This window comes from Nanorana parkeri, unplaced genomic scaffold (genome assembly GCF_000935625.1).
Source record: "Nanorana parkeri isolate BGI_ZX_2015 unplaced genomic scaffold, ASM93562v1 scaffold987, whole genome shotgun sequence".
Classification (NCBI taxonomy): domain Eukaryota; kingdom Metazoa; phylum Chordata; class Amphibia; order Anura; family Dicroglossidae; genus Nanorana; species Nanorana parkeri.
The window spans coordinates 86,457-99,625 of record NW_017307255.1 but is presented as its reverse complement, the minus strand read 5'-3'; the positions used below and the strand labels follow the sequence as shown (position 1 = coordinate 99,625).

Below are 13,169 nucleotides of genomic sequence, written 5' to 3'. Positions count from 1 at the left end.
GTGTTAAACCCCCTTCCCGTCCAGGCCATTTTTCAGTATTCAGCGCTGTGGTACTTTGACTGACATTTATTCCGTCATGCAGCGCTGTACTGAAATGAATTTTATACCCTTTTTTGGGGACAGATAGAGCTTTCTTTTGGTGGTATTTATTCACCACTGGGGGTTTTATTTTTTACTATATAATGAAAAAAGTACCAAACATTTGGGGAAAAAAACAGTTTTCCCTACGTTATGTTATAAAACAATTATTATTACCCACATTTTTTGGCAAAATATAAAAGACGGGGTCATGTCGGGTAAATAGACAGCAAGCATGTTAAGCTTTAAAATTGCGTGCGTCCGCGAACTCGCAAAAACTACCGTACCCAAAATTGGCCATAGGCGACGCTTTAAAAGCTTTTACCGCTCAACAGGTTAGTGTTATCAGTGATTGATGGCCCTAGAATTATTGCTCTCACTGCGATGTTCGCGGCGATACGTAACATGTGCGGCGTAATCGTCATTTACGCACTTAGGCGCACTAGACGCATGTTTACATGTGTATGTGGGGGGCGGGGGACTTAAAAAAATGTTTACATTTTTTAAAATAACCTTTATATGTGACTTTTAATTTTTTTATATTTCTTTTGTAACTAATTATTTTAAACATTTTTTTTCCACTTAACTTTATTGACTAACAAGCCCCCTTTGTTATAGCCAATTTTCAGTGACAGGTCCTTTTTATGGAGACATCAGGGGTCTTTAAGACCGCTAATGTCATCTATCGACCCCCAGAGAAGCTGATGAAGCAAACACCTGCTTCACCAGCTTCTCTCCAGTTTCTGTACCGGAGAGTGACATTGAATGCAGGCAGTGATGTAATACACATCACTGCCTGCATTCCGAAGAGGAGGAGATCAAACGGAGCTCGTGTACTGAGCTCCATTTGATCTCCAGCCGCAGAGCTGCTGTGCTGGTCCCGGGCTCACACCGGGGTACAGCAGAGCTCGGGATCGCCGGCTGCGGCGGAGGGGGGCACACACCCACACGCATATTACAAGCGATCAGGCGTCTCTACAGACGCTCGAAAGCTTGTATGTAAACAGCCATGATGGCTGTTTACATTGCAGGCTGATTTCCCGCTCGTGCGCGCCGCCTAGCGGCCGGCACGAGCGGGGCGGGATGGAACATTTAAAAACGCCCACCCGCATTCAAGAAGCCGCTGTCCGGCTGTTTAATTACAACGGCCGAACAGCAGGTGGTTAACTTGCTTGTTGAGTGCTTAAAGTAGTATTAAACTTCCACACATTTTTCAATAATAAATCCAGATCAAACAAATATATTTTTGCCCAAGAAAGTATTTATTTACATTTTTGCACAAGCACTTACAGTCATCATGTTTCTGAACAGCTCCAACTTTCTCAGCTCCACTTTCCAGAACTTTCCATCCAGTACAAGATCACAAGGGACAGAGCAGTCCCCAGCAACTGTTCATCTACTTTTTTGGAGAAGGGAGTAGCAGAGAGCAGGAGAGTGTCTTACCTTGCTGTGTTTGTGTGTTTGTGGAGACACACACAGCTGACTAGCACACACTAAGGTGGTTCCTTAGGACCCTCCAAGGGAAAGCAGCCACCCTAAAACAGGATATCAGGACCAGTGCTTAGGGCATCTGCTGATTCTGCAGGAAGCTAAATCTTGTAAACATCAAGGAGCAGCATCCATTGTAAGTGATTTTATCAGCATGTGAAATAACTTAAAAAACTTTTAACTTTAGTATCACTTTAAAGTCTATTAAAAACAACAGGTCCGTCTAAGACTATCCTTTCAACAGGGTAGCAATGCTGCTGAGTGATTTCAGGACGAACATCATTGTTGTCACCCTAATACAGGAAGTGGAAAAGTAAAGGATCTACTGGCAGGATGAACAGGTAATAGAACTATGTTACGAAGGAGACTAAAAAAACCCCCAAAACTGCTGTGTTAATTCTACTGACAGGTTGCATCATATATTTAAATGCTTGATTTTGCCCATGGTTCTGCTTTAATATCATAGAGCTCAGATGGCCCTGACAACACTGCTGGAGTACCAAAGGACTAATTGTGTATTTTTCAGATACTGTCTTGCTGAATTTAAATACGTTTCTCGCTTTGAGCGGTTTAGGAAAGATCTGCTAAACAAGCCAACTGTGTCTCATAATCAGCAATAACAGGACTTACTGTTCTGAAGTGTGCCTTGCTTCTGAAATAATCCCGACACAGTTCTCACCATTCTATTCTTACTGCACCGATCACTTGCATGGAAAATGATTCAATCAAAGACTGTGATTACATTGAGAGCAAATGTTCTGTTAAGTCTCACTTTGTCTGCCGCTGGAATCATTTTTCCACATCATTCGTAAGAGCAGAGATCAGGCTGAACTGTCATTACTAATACATAATACAGTATCAGGGTATTCATTGAAATAATCTCGCAGGATAAGAATACAGCCAGGTTTTCCAGAACATTTCCCTTGTACCTGAAAAGAACAAAACAACCTGAGATGAGTTAACAGGATGAGGTAAGCATGAAATTCCAGCAAATGTGACCTCATCCTTTCTCTGTAGATCAGGGCTCTTACAATAGAATGACTGCATCGGGCTTTACAATAACATCTACTGCAGACATGACAAACTCTGGGTTTTTGGGCTGCATGAGATCATCTTACTTCTTCCACGAAATTCTTCAACAATTTAAAAAATATGCCTTGAATGTGGTCTCATCTGTTCTCAAATGTTAATATATATGTAAACCCAAATGGTAAAATATTGTAAAAGCTTTAAGGTAATATTAATGACACACATCTTTTAAGCTGTTTCAAATGCTGATGAAATCACTTAGCTTCCTGAAGAATCAGCTGGTACCCTGAGCACTGGCCCTGATATCCTGTTTTAGGGTGGCTCCTTTGCCTTGCAGGGTCCCATGGAGCCACCCTTGTGTGTGCTAGTTAGAAGTATGTTTCTCTACACAGGCACATCAAGGCAAGCCTCTCCCCTGCTCCCCCCTACCTCCCTTCTCCATGCTAGAAGATGGACAGCTGCTGGAGACTGTGCTGTCTCTTGTGATCTTTTGTTGGGCAGGAAGTTCAGGTAGGAAAAGCTGCGAGAGTTGGAGCCTGCTGTTCTAAAACATGATGACTGTAAGAGTTTGGGCAAAGTTTTAGTTAGTTGCAGGGCAGTGTATATTTGTTTGACCTGCATTCATTATTGAGAAAACATTTGAAAGTTTAACACTACTTTAACATGTTAATGTAATTTAAAATAATTTAAAGATTTGTATCTATTTCAATAAAATAATACCTGTTAATCCAGCTATAGGGTGACAATGTTCTGTCTCTGTCTCTCAAGTGATCTCCCACGTTATCACCTTGTCATACAAGCTTCTGGTGGAGATTATAAGTGACTTCAACACTCATTATACAGGCATGATCCACTGTTGTCACCATGAGGAAACCCACCCCAAGTGACAACTGGGGTTTATTTTCTAAAGGCATATACAGATTCTCCTAGGGTTAGGATGGATTGGTTTAGGATTTTTCAACTTTACGACGGCAATAATTAACACCCTACTATTTGTTGAAGTGGAAATTTCTGCAAAAACTTACACCAGCCCTTAATATACTTCCTATAAACATTTTTGAGTTCTCAGCCACATCAAAGAACCATAGAACTCCAAAATAAGAGGACAAATATCTCTGTCCATCCATGACTAGAGGGGAGCTCCTTTTCAACCACCTGCTTAATATACATTTCAAGGACACCAGGATCGAAATGATTAAATCCTTATCCAAACCATAAATTACAAAAACATTTGGCTCGGCTATTCTGCTCTGTACCTCTTGTGGTACCGAGCAGAATAGAAAAACAGTTGGTTACCTGGTAACCAGGGATGCCCATCTGTCATTACACACTTAGAACCCGTCGGAGCCACAGTGATTTTACAGCGGCTCTGCCGGGTTCTCATTGTATTGACAGATGGGCGTCCCTGGTTACCTGGTAACCAGGGATGCCCATCTGTCATTACACACTTAGAACCCGTCGGAGCCACAGTGATTTTACAGCGGCTCTGCCGGGTTCTCATTGTATTGACAGATGGGCGTCCCTGGTTACCTGGTAACCAGGGATGCCCATCTGTCATTACACACTGAGAACCCGGCGGAGTGTGTAATGACAGAACGGCGTTGGAACCCGTTGGAGCCGCAGTGATACCACAGCGGCTCTACTGGGTTCTGTGTGTAATAACAGAACAACGTCCCTGGTTACCTGGTAACCAGGGACGTCGTTCTGACATTACACTGCGGCTCCGCCGGGTTCTGTGTGTAATGACAGAACGACGTCCCTGGTTACCAGGGACGCCGTTCTGACATTACACTGCAGCCCCTCCAGGTTCTCAGTGTGTAATGACAGATGGGACACCCATCTGTCATTACACACAGAACCCGGCGGAGCTGCAGTGTAATGTCAGAACGGCTCTAACGGGTTCTCAGTGTAATGACAGCTCTGCCCAGCTGTCAGTAGCAGGCTGTCAGCCTGGGCTCAGTCGAGCGGAAGCATATGCCTTCGGCTCGACTGAGCCCCTCGGCCAACTTTGGGAGCTGTACCGGCTATAGTGAATAGCCCTGAACCAAAGGGGTCCTGGGGCCGAAGCTAGCCGAAGGATCAGCATCAATCATCAATTTTTATAGCTGTCTATTTCTTACATTTATGTTTTGTGTTTCTGTCATTGACTTTACTTACACACGTAGATATGTGAAGATATCATCTAGGTCAGAGGTCACCAACCGCTGCTTATAAAACTAAAAGGTTAGCTTATTGTGAAGCACACTACATATGAAAAGATAGCATGTTAAAAAACAGTCTTTGGATTGTTTGTTCACCCACCAGTCATATCCTTCCCTTGGGGCTGCTGCCACATTGTTCAGGCTCCATTATCAATCACACAAAGTAGGGTGACCGGCAGTGTGTGATCAGGCTCAGCCCAATGTTCAAAAGCAGTGTGAAATCAAATATTGTGTCAGCAGTCAGGTCCAGGGTGGGGATCCATGTGTGGGTTCCAATTTGGAAGACAAAGACAGAGTAAGAATCGTAGAAAGGTAGGAGCAATCAGATTTATCTCAGAAGTCAGGTCAGGCAAAGTGGGCAACATAGTCACAGGATAAAGCAAACATTCGGAACTCATCTAAAAATCTAATAAGTATCTAGCATAGTTCTTACTGAAATCTGACTGGATGCTATACGTTTTCACTTTTCATACCATTTTTGCTGTTGGCACTGACTTACTCAACAAACTTGCATATGGTCAATCTTTTGGGTATTTGCAGCAGGTGCCATCTTGGGATCTGCTGCTCCTTCCAATTCCTTGTTGCCTGGGAAGAAGTTCTTTGTGCTGCCATTTTGCACTTGCAGAATTCTTTGTGGCTGTAGGGAGCCCTTTTTCTTCCCTGGCATAACTGTGGTTGTAGTAAGAGGTCTCTAAGCCCAGTATTTCTGTTTATTAAGGGACGCACAGCAGGCTCTACCTCTCCAAGTGTTCTTATGTGTTCATGGCTAAACCAGGCCCCCATACAATTGCTTTTAAAGGCTCTCCCATAATATTTCTGCCATATGCCTGAACAAAACTTACATACAACAACACTATAAAATTACCAATGCATTTGAGATAATTGGTTTGGCTGCTTGTACCATGTATTGTTACTGTATTTCCATTATACTTAAATCAGTTACTTTTATTTTTGAATTGACCAATTACAACTTTACGTAGTAAGTTAAAGCTATGAATGAGTCAGAGTCAGAAGGAAACAAAAGAATGATGGTGTCTATGGACTCATTATTTCTGCCTACAGGACAGTAATAATATCGTAAAAAATTAGAATGAAACAAGATAAATGTAATTTCAAACTGTTTGTTCTTTCAGGTGTCCATAACAGAATTATTCATGTGTTTTAAATAGTGACATTGGGATATCATGTAGCAAAGAATGTGGATTAGAAAATGAGTAATCATAACATAAAAAAACCTGCATGACAGATGGCAGGATTTTTAAAGTGAACCTGTCATAACAGAAATACAGGGCTGCCGGTGTTGACCTCCTAGTGAAAATACTAGATGATTGGCTGCTATGCTCACCTACTAGCTTTAACACCTTTTAAGTCACTGACCTAAAACATGTATGCAGGTCTGGAAAGTCAGAACTTTTCATTTACATATGTATTATAGTGAGTACTTCAAAGTATTGAAGGGCAGCGCAGCCAGATAACTGCCATTATCAGAAGGAGAAAACAGCAATGGCAGCCCCCATGTTTCTTTTAGACAAGATTTTATTTAAAGGGTGACCTATAAGTAGGAATAAAAATGGGTTGATAATTATGGTGACAGGTCATGCCAGTTAGGCTTTTGGGTTTTGAAATACCATCATTTAAGAGAATCATACATATGCCTGCCATATACAAAGTAATTTACCCAAAAGACGCTGTTGCTTTTGGAGAGCCTCATTTATTAATGCAATAATGTATAAGTAACATGTTTAATACATTTATTATTCAGAATTCAAAGAAGACACAGGAAATATTCCAAACCTATGATTATATAGTATGTTTGTTAGTTTATTTTATCATTAGAATATTAGAAGATATTATCCACCTAAAAACAAATGTTTTATTTTAGGCTTTCCAGTAACTAGGGCTGAGGGTAATCTGTTGATAGCACTGACTGGTGGATCACCAAGTTTAGAATGAGAAAAAGTTGGCAAATGAAAGAGTATATGTGTTACCTGCCCTCCATTGACAATATATGGCAATTGAGTGAAGCGAGCAATCATGAAGGTAACCAGGCAAGCAGCACAAAAATACTTTCAGAATGTGTTACTAACCTATCATGTTTGATGTCTCGCTTGTGTTACCTGCCTGTCAAATTAATAAGAACCCTTCCCTGATATCTGGTTTACTTCACCAGACTGCCAAATTGTGCATGCTAGCTGCTTTGATTAGATCTATTCTTGCTGGATATTTGATCTATGTCACACATCTGACATATTTTACAACTTGACTTCCCTGCTGTTATAAACCATTCCCTACTATCTGTTTTATGTTACCTATCTGCTAGATTGTACATGCTGATCTTTTAGGAAATGGGTAATATGACAGAAGGGCATTCTGTCACATTACCCATTTCCTAAAAATGGAAGTAAAGCGTGGAATCAATCACCATAATATGCAAGTATGTGCAGCATACTTGCACATTATGAGACACTTATCACTGGGTGTGCTCTCATCCAGCGATGTGAGGTCCAAGATCCCCAAATCTACTCCATTCTAATTTGGAGCCATGTCCTTCTCCTCTTCTTCCAGTCCCATCATCATATTGCTTCACTTATTGGGCAGGCCCTGATGATGTATCTCCCCCACTGGCACACTGGAGATGCCAGGACTGTACACTGTATGGAGCATCCACCACAGACAGTGTACAGAATTTAAAAACAAAATGATAACAGGTAAGTAAAATAGTTATTTTGGTAGAAACCAAAAAGACCCTATCTGCTGACAAATATTGCTTTCAGACTTTACTTTTGTTTTACCCGTGGGGTAATTTAAGGAATATTTGTATCCTAATGTTATGCAGTGGTTTCCCTGCTCTCTCAAAGCTTGTTTGGTTGTTTCTGGTTTCCTTATCTATTCCTTATCTACATAATTGTTCCTGCATGGGACCCCTCTGCCAGTTCTCATACATTTCTGCGCTCTTGGTATAGTATTTACATATACCTAATGGGAAATGCAAATGCAGGGTATCATAAACTCTGCGTAACACTGGAATAAAATTGGAATTATTCAGGGTACAGTTAAGCCACCAGAAATAGCACAAATGTGTCATTTATGGAGTATATTCACAAAAGGGTGAAGAGTTTGGAGAAGGCCAGAGAAGTGAACAATCTAGGACAACATAGCTGAACTGGAAAGTGAGCTGCATTGGAGAATTTTTCCAAATCAGCTATGTTGTCCTAGATTGTTCACTTCTTCTGTCTTCTCCAAACTCTTCACCCTTTTGTTAATAGACTACTATATTTTCTTGACAATATGTGTGGGATCTGGTCACGGTAATCCTCATCTGTACTGTTGTTAGACTAGAGTGAATTTCCAAGAGGCTGATACTCTGATGCAATGACTTGTTTCCTTTTAGGCCATTCATGCAGAGCTTTCCAAGCTGGTAAGGAGACAAAAAGGACAGCCCGAAATCACCAAATCCCCAGTGAGACTTAAACCCAAAGCTCATCTCAAGCTTAGAGATGACTTAAATCCGCTTAAACGTCACAGCACAAAGCAGAGGGTAAGTCTAATTTCTTTCTTGTAGTGTCACTAGCTTTAAAGGCAAATGTACTGAGATGTATGTAGGCAGCTTTTGCTGACCATTTCCTAATGCAAATGCTAGTTACCTTGCTGTCTTGGTAATCTACTGGCCTCAATATTTGGAGTCACATACCCAGAACAAATGTGAAGATCTGGTGTTCTGACTTCACTGCCTGTACAATGGTTCCAGGTTAGCAACTTGGTAAGTATTAAAATCAGTGATTGCCAATAACTAACATTTTTGGAAGGAGGTCAGCAATGTGAGCCTACATATTTCTTTCAGTTTTCTTCAGTGACCATGAGTTTTTCCTAAAATGTAATTATCCTTATTTACTATTAAGGGGACGAGCTATAGAAAATGATATGCACCATTTGCCAAACATTTTTTAAATATTCTTTGGCAAACATTTAGCCTATTTATAAAGCATCATTAGTGAACTTAGGTCTGACATTTGCCAAGCAAAAATTACATTTCTTGACATTCATTACTCAATAGGAGAAGGTCTGTACTGTCAAATTTACCCTTTTAAAAAAAGACTGACAGGGTCATTCACTCGGCTGCCGCAGGCAGCCGAGTGAATAACCAAGCCGTAGTGAAGTGAGCCGAACAACGTTCGGCTATTCACTACGGCTCAGTACGGCTGAAATAATTGTTTCACAAAAGATTGTTCACTTCTCCTGCCTTCTCCAAACCCTTCACCCTTTAGTGAATAGACCTGTATATAAAATAATGCCAATGTGCAGGTAATAGGACTTAAAATAGTAAAGTAGTAACAATGCATTTAATTTTACAAGATTCATGGGCAAACTGTTTTTGGGAACCTAACATTGCATTTCTAAAGTATGAAGGTTTTGTAAGTACATTGTTACTTCATTAGCAACTATTTAATCATGTGTGACCTCTGAATTTCATGTTCCTCCAGGTAACCTACAAGATGCTACTAATAGGTGCATTGGCTACAGCATTACTAGGTCTGCTGGCAGCTTTCATACTAAAACTTGACAGATGAATATCAACAGTCTTGGACAATATTTAAACCTGTGTATTCCTAACATTATATGCACCTACAGATAAATATGGCATGGAGTTATGTCTGGAATAAACAAAGTGAGATTTTTTAAGTAGAAAAGTAGCTACTGCAAATAAGCAAGCCTATTTGAAGGAACCCTGCCCATCAGCTCAAAGGGTCTGATGTCTGATGATGCACAGTTTATAAACAAACTTCGCAATAGATATCACTATATTCTGTTTATTCATTGGAAATCTTTGTTTTATATGGAATATGGCATTTATTCAATCAATACAGTAGGTTTTTTTTTGTCTTTCATGCCCAGACATTGTTAGTTTGCACTGGATGAGTCCACAGTCGCTCTTAACTTGGCAGCCACTGAATTATTTTTTTTCTCATACTTTTTTTATTGAATGCTAATGACAAATTAAACACAAAAGAAGAACAGTAGGGGATTAAAAAAAAAAGACACCCACATCAAGCAAACCATATTGGTAACACAATACAGAGTAAATAAAGTGGCTCTACAAAGGAACGTTATATACCGGTAATAATAATAATAATAATAATGAAAAGATTATACACTGTCAACTAGAAAAAGTCATACAAGTTGTCTCATCTTAAATTGTCGAATGCTGAATGTTGGCCAATGCTGATTGTTCAAACTTACGGCGATAATTAGGTGCACAATTTAATCACCATGCCAAGCAACTGCACAGGATTTCTTAGAGGACAAAATCAATGCAATTTCTGGGCTGGATAATAAATCAATAGAATACAAAATAAATGATCGTAGAAGAGAAAAGAAAATCCTTTACAGGACCAGCAATGCAACAGTCACCTTTGGTTCAAAATTACGGCTACATATTAAATTTTTTTGGATTCACTGTTAAAATTAATTTACTTTGAAATGGTTATTTGAAAAGACATAATTATTTAATCTCTAAATGCTGTTTTCCATTTTAAACCAAGAATGAAATAAACCTTTTTGTTCAGTCAGATCGATCAACTTTCCCTACCTTTCTTCCCACAATCTAAAACTTAAAAAAAGTTTTGGCTGGAGTTGCATTTAAAGAGACCCTGCCATCATCCACACCTGTGAGGCATAACATATCTTATACATGTACTCACAGTAACTGATGTCTGCTTTCTTTTTCTGTTGTCCTGCAAACAGTGCTCATATTTTAAAGCTGAACTCTTTGCATCAGACAAAATCTACCCTTGCAGTGGGCCCTCATCCTTCCCCACTGCAAGGGTTAACTGCTTGTTAAGTCTAGGGTTAGAAGATAAGGGAGAAATAGGTACCACATTCCCTGCTCCGGCAGGCTACCTCTATCTGGGCAAGTGGTTTTGCAAAGCCTTTTCTCTAAGGTGCTCCTGGCTGTGGCCAAACGCTTGCCTGCATTCTATGTGATAATGTCAAGAGACCACCCACAGCTTGGAGCATAAAGGAGAAGAGGAGAGAGCTGGGGCCTTTCAAATTTAGGAGTTAGGTGAGTATCACAGCAAAACAAAATGAGCAACTACACAATACAAGACACAAAATGTTCCCAACACACTTACTATCTATTAGTATCAAAGGACCTGTGCTATGGTAAAGACCAAACAAGCTGCTGTGCTAAAAAAAGTGTTTTAAAAAACAACCTATAGTAATAATAAACAAATTGCACTGCACTAAAATAATAAATGTGAACAATTGTAAAATCACAAATAAAAATGGTGCAAATTATAAAAGATCAACTGTGTATTTCAATATATTAGAGCCAATAAAATGATTATAAAACATCCAACATATAAATACTTACCATCTAGCCTGAAAAAAACAAACTACACTGTCTAACAATTTGCATTAATTAAAAATTTTGTGCAAAATATGTGGAAGCCACATTACCTTGTCAGAGCTACTCTGTGTAGTGTGGTGCTAACGCTAATCAATGACAGCCTCCATCTTGGAGCATAAATAGCAGTGGATAAATTGAGTGCAAGCATGGTAGCCCATTCCTGCTTAAAGGCACAGGGACACACCAGAAGCCCAGCACATCACATTGGCAGCTAAAGCCCCCAATGCGTCCCCTCATCAAATCCAGCAAAACAAAAATGGCAACCACACCGATCATTTTATAACTAGCTTTTCAAGTAAGGTGCACGTGGAAGGGCTTTACACAATACAAACACAAAAATGTCCCAGCATACTTACCATGCCAACTTGCAAAAAAAACAAATGACACTATCTTACAATTTGCATTAAATACAGAGATTTTTGTTGCACAGCTTTTGTTTTACGAGCATTTACCATTTACAGTGCGAGGGACACCACAATAAGTGAAGATTTTGGAGAATTTGGCAGTCTTTACCGATTATGTGAGGCTTCCACTGCCAGGTACATGGGTAATGTCAGGGTTGAAGTGGGGGAGTAGCAATATAAGGCTGGCAAAGGGATACTTCCGGAAATGTCAGACGTGGTTAATAATTATCATTACTGTTTGAAGGACAACAAGAAAAAGTAAACTACAAAAGAAAGAAAGTATAAGTTAGTTCTATGTGAATACATGTACATGTATGTTAAGCCCTATATGTTTGGGGTGGTGACAGGGCCACTTTAAGTCTGTCTGTGCCAATATAACAATGCTCATTTAACCTTCAGGTAAAATCTGACTTTTGTATTGTTGGTCAGCAGATGGGGAACCTTCGATATAGGGGTACACAAGGCTCTGGATCAAAGGATCAGGGTGACGTTTTGCTTAAGATTAAAAACCTTAAAAAATTATCTGCTATCTGAACTGTGCTTTGTTAGGGATATAAACATCGGGAAATACTGTGCATAGGTAATATCATCTCTGCTTAACTCTACGATGCATTTCCTGAAATAAAGTGTTGTTTACAAATCTGGGAACAGTATCATTAGAAATTAACAGTTTATCTTGCTACTGCTTAAAATGTCATACATTAAGAGTGTTCTTTACTATGTGTAGTTGTGTAAGATTGTATATATACTCAACATTGTTATACACAAAGCAATATATTTTACTGATCATAATTTTATTTTATAGGGACAAAACGAATAAAGAGAATTAGGTCAACGACAAACATAACTAAGCCTAAGCACCTCCTTTCTTAATACTTCCCTTCACTTCCCATCCCTGTGATACCCGAACAAAAATGAGGAGAAAGATGTTAAAATGAAGAAAGCCGCAGGTAGCAAAAAACTTGATGGAGATTTAAGCCCATTTTCCTAAAGAAATATTGTTTCCATTGTTGTCTTTTCCCCCATTGGAGAGACTTCTTGACACTCCCCATCAATGGGACCAGAAACTAGGAGATATCTCCTTAATTTTGTCAAACAGCTGTAAACCCCTAACAGATGCTCTAACCCTTCCTCAATACCACATAAAAAATGTTTGGCTAGATTCGGACCTGACAATGCAGGAAGGGAAAAGCATGCCACTTAACTGCATCCCTCCCTAGATGCACATACTTGACTTTTCCCCAGTCTGACATGGAAGCAGAAAGAGTGACCTCTGCTCCGTATAAGCTCCAAGCCACAACTTGTAGCTTACACAGGACTTTTTGTCTTTTCTCCTGAAGAAAGCAAGGTGAGAATGTGCATATGGGTAGGCCAACAGTTAAGTGAACCTGTTGCTTTGTTTTGCATTGTTAAAGCAAAGGTGCAATTAAATAAGTCTATTTTACTATGAAAGAATACAAGCTAAGGCTAGAATTGTATAGCAAGGACCATAAGGTGCTATATCACAATTTTTTTTTATGACAGCTTGCACCTCAATGAGCACCACCCCTTTCAAATCTA

General features: G+C 39.7%; 1 protein-coding gene across 1 annotated transcript in view; it reads left to right on the top strand.

The window, feature by feature from the left end:
• Positions 1 to 9,490, top strand: part of LOC108795626 (peptidyl-prolyl cis-trans isomerase FKBP8-like) — a 28,561-nt gene extending 19,071 nt beyond the window's left edge. Inside the window, exons 6-7 of the mRNA XM_018566913.1 lie at positions 8,188 to 8,334; positions 9,278 to 9,490. Coding sequence (XP_018422415.1) covers positions 8,188 to 8,334; positions 9,278 to 9,364 — 234 coding nt within the window. The 3' untranslated portion in view covers positions 9,365 to 9,490. The remainder of the gene's footprint in view (positions 1 to 8,187; positions 8,335 to 9,277) is intronic.
• Positions 9,491 to 13,169: the final 3,679 nt, after the last annotated feature.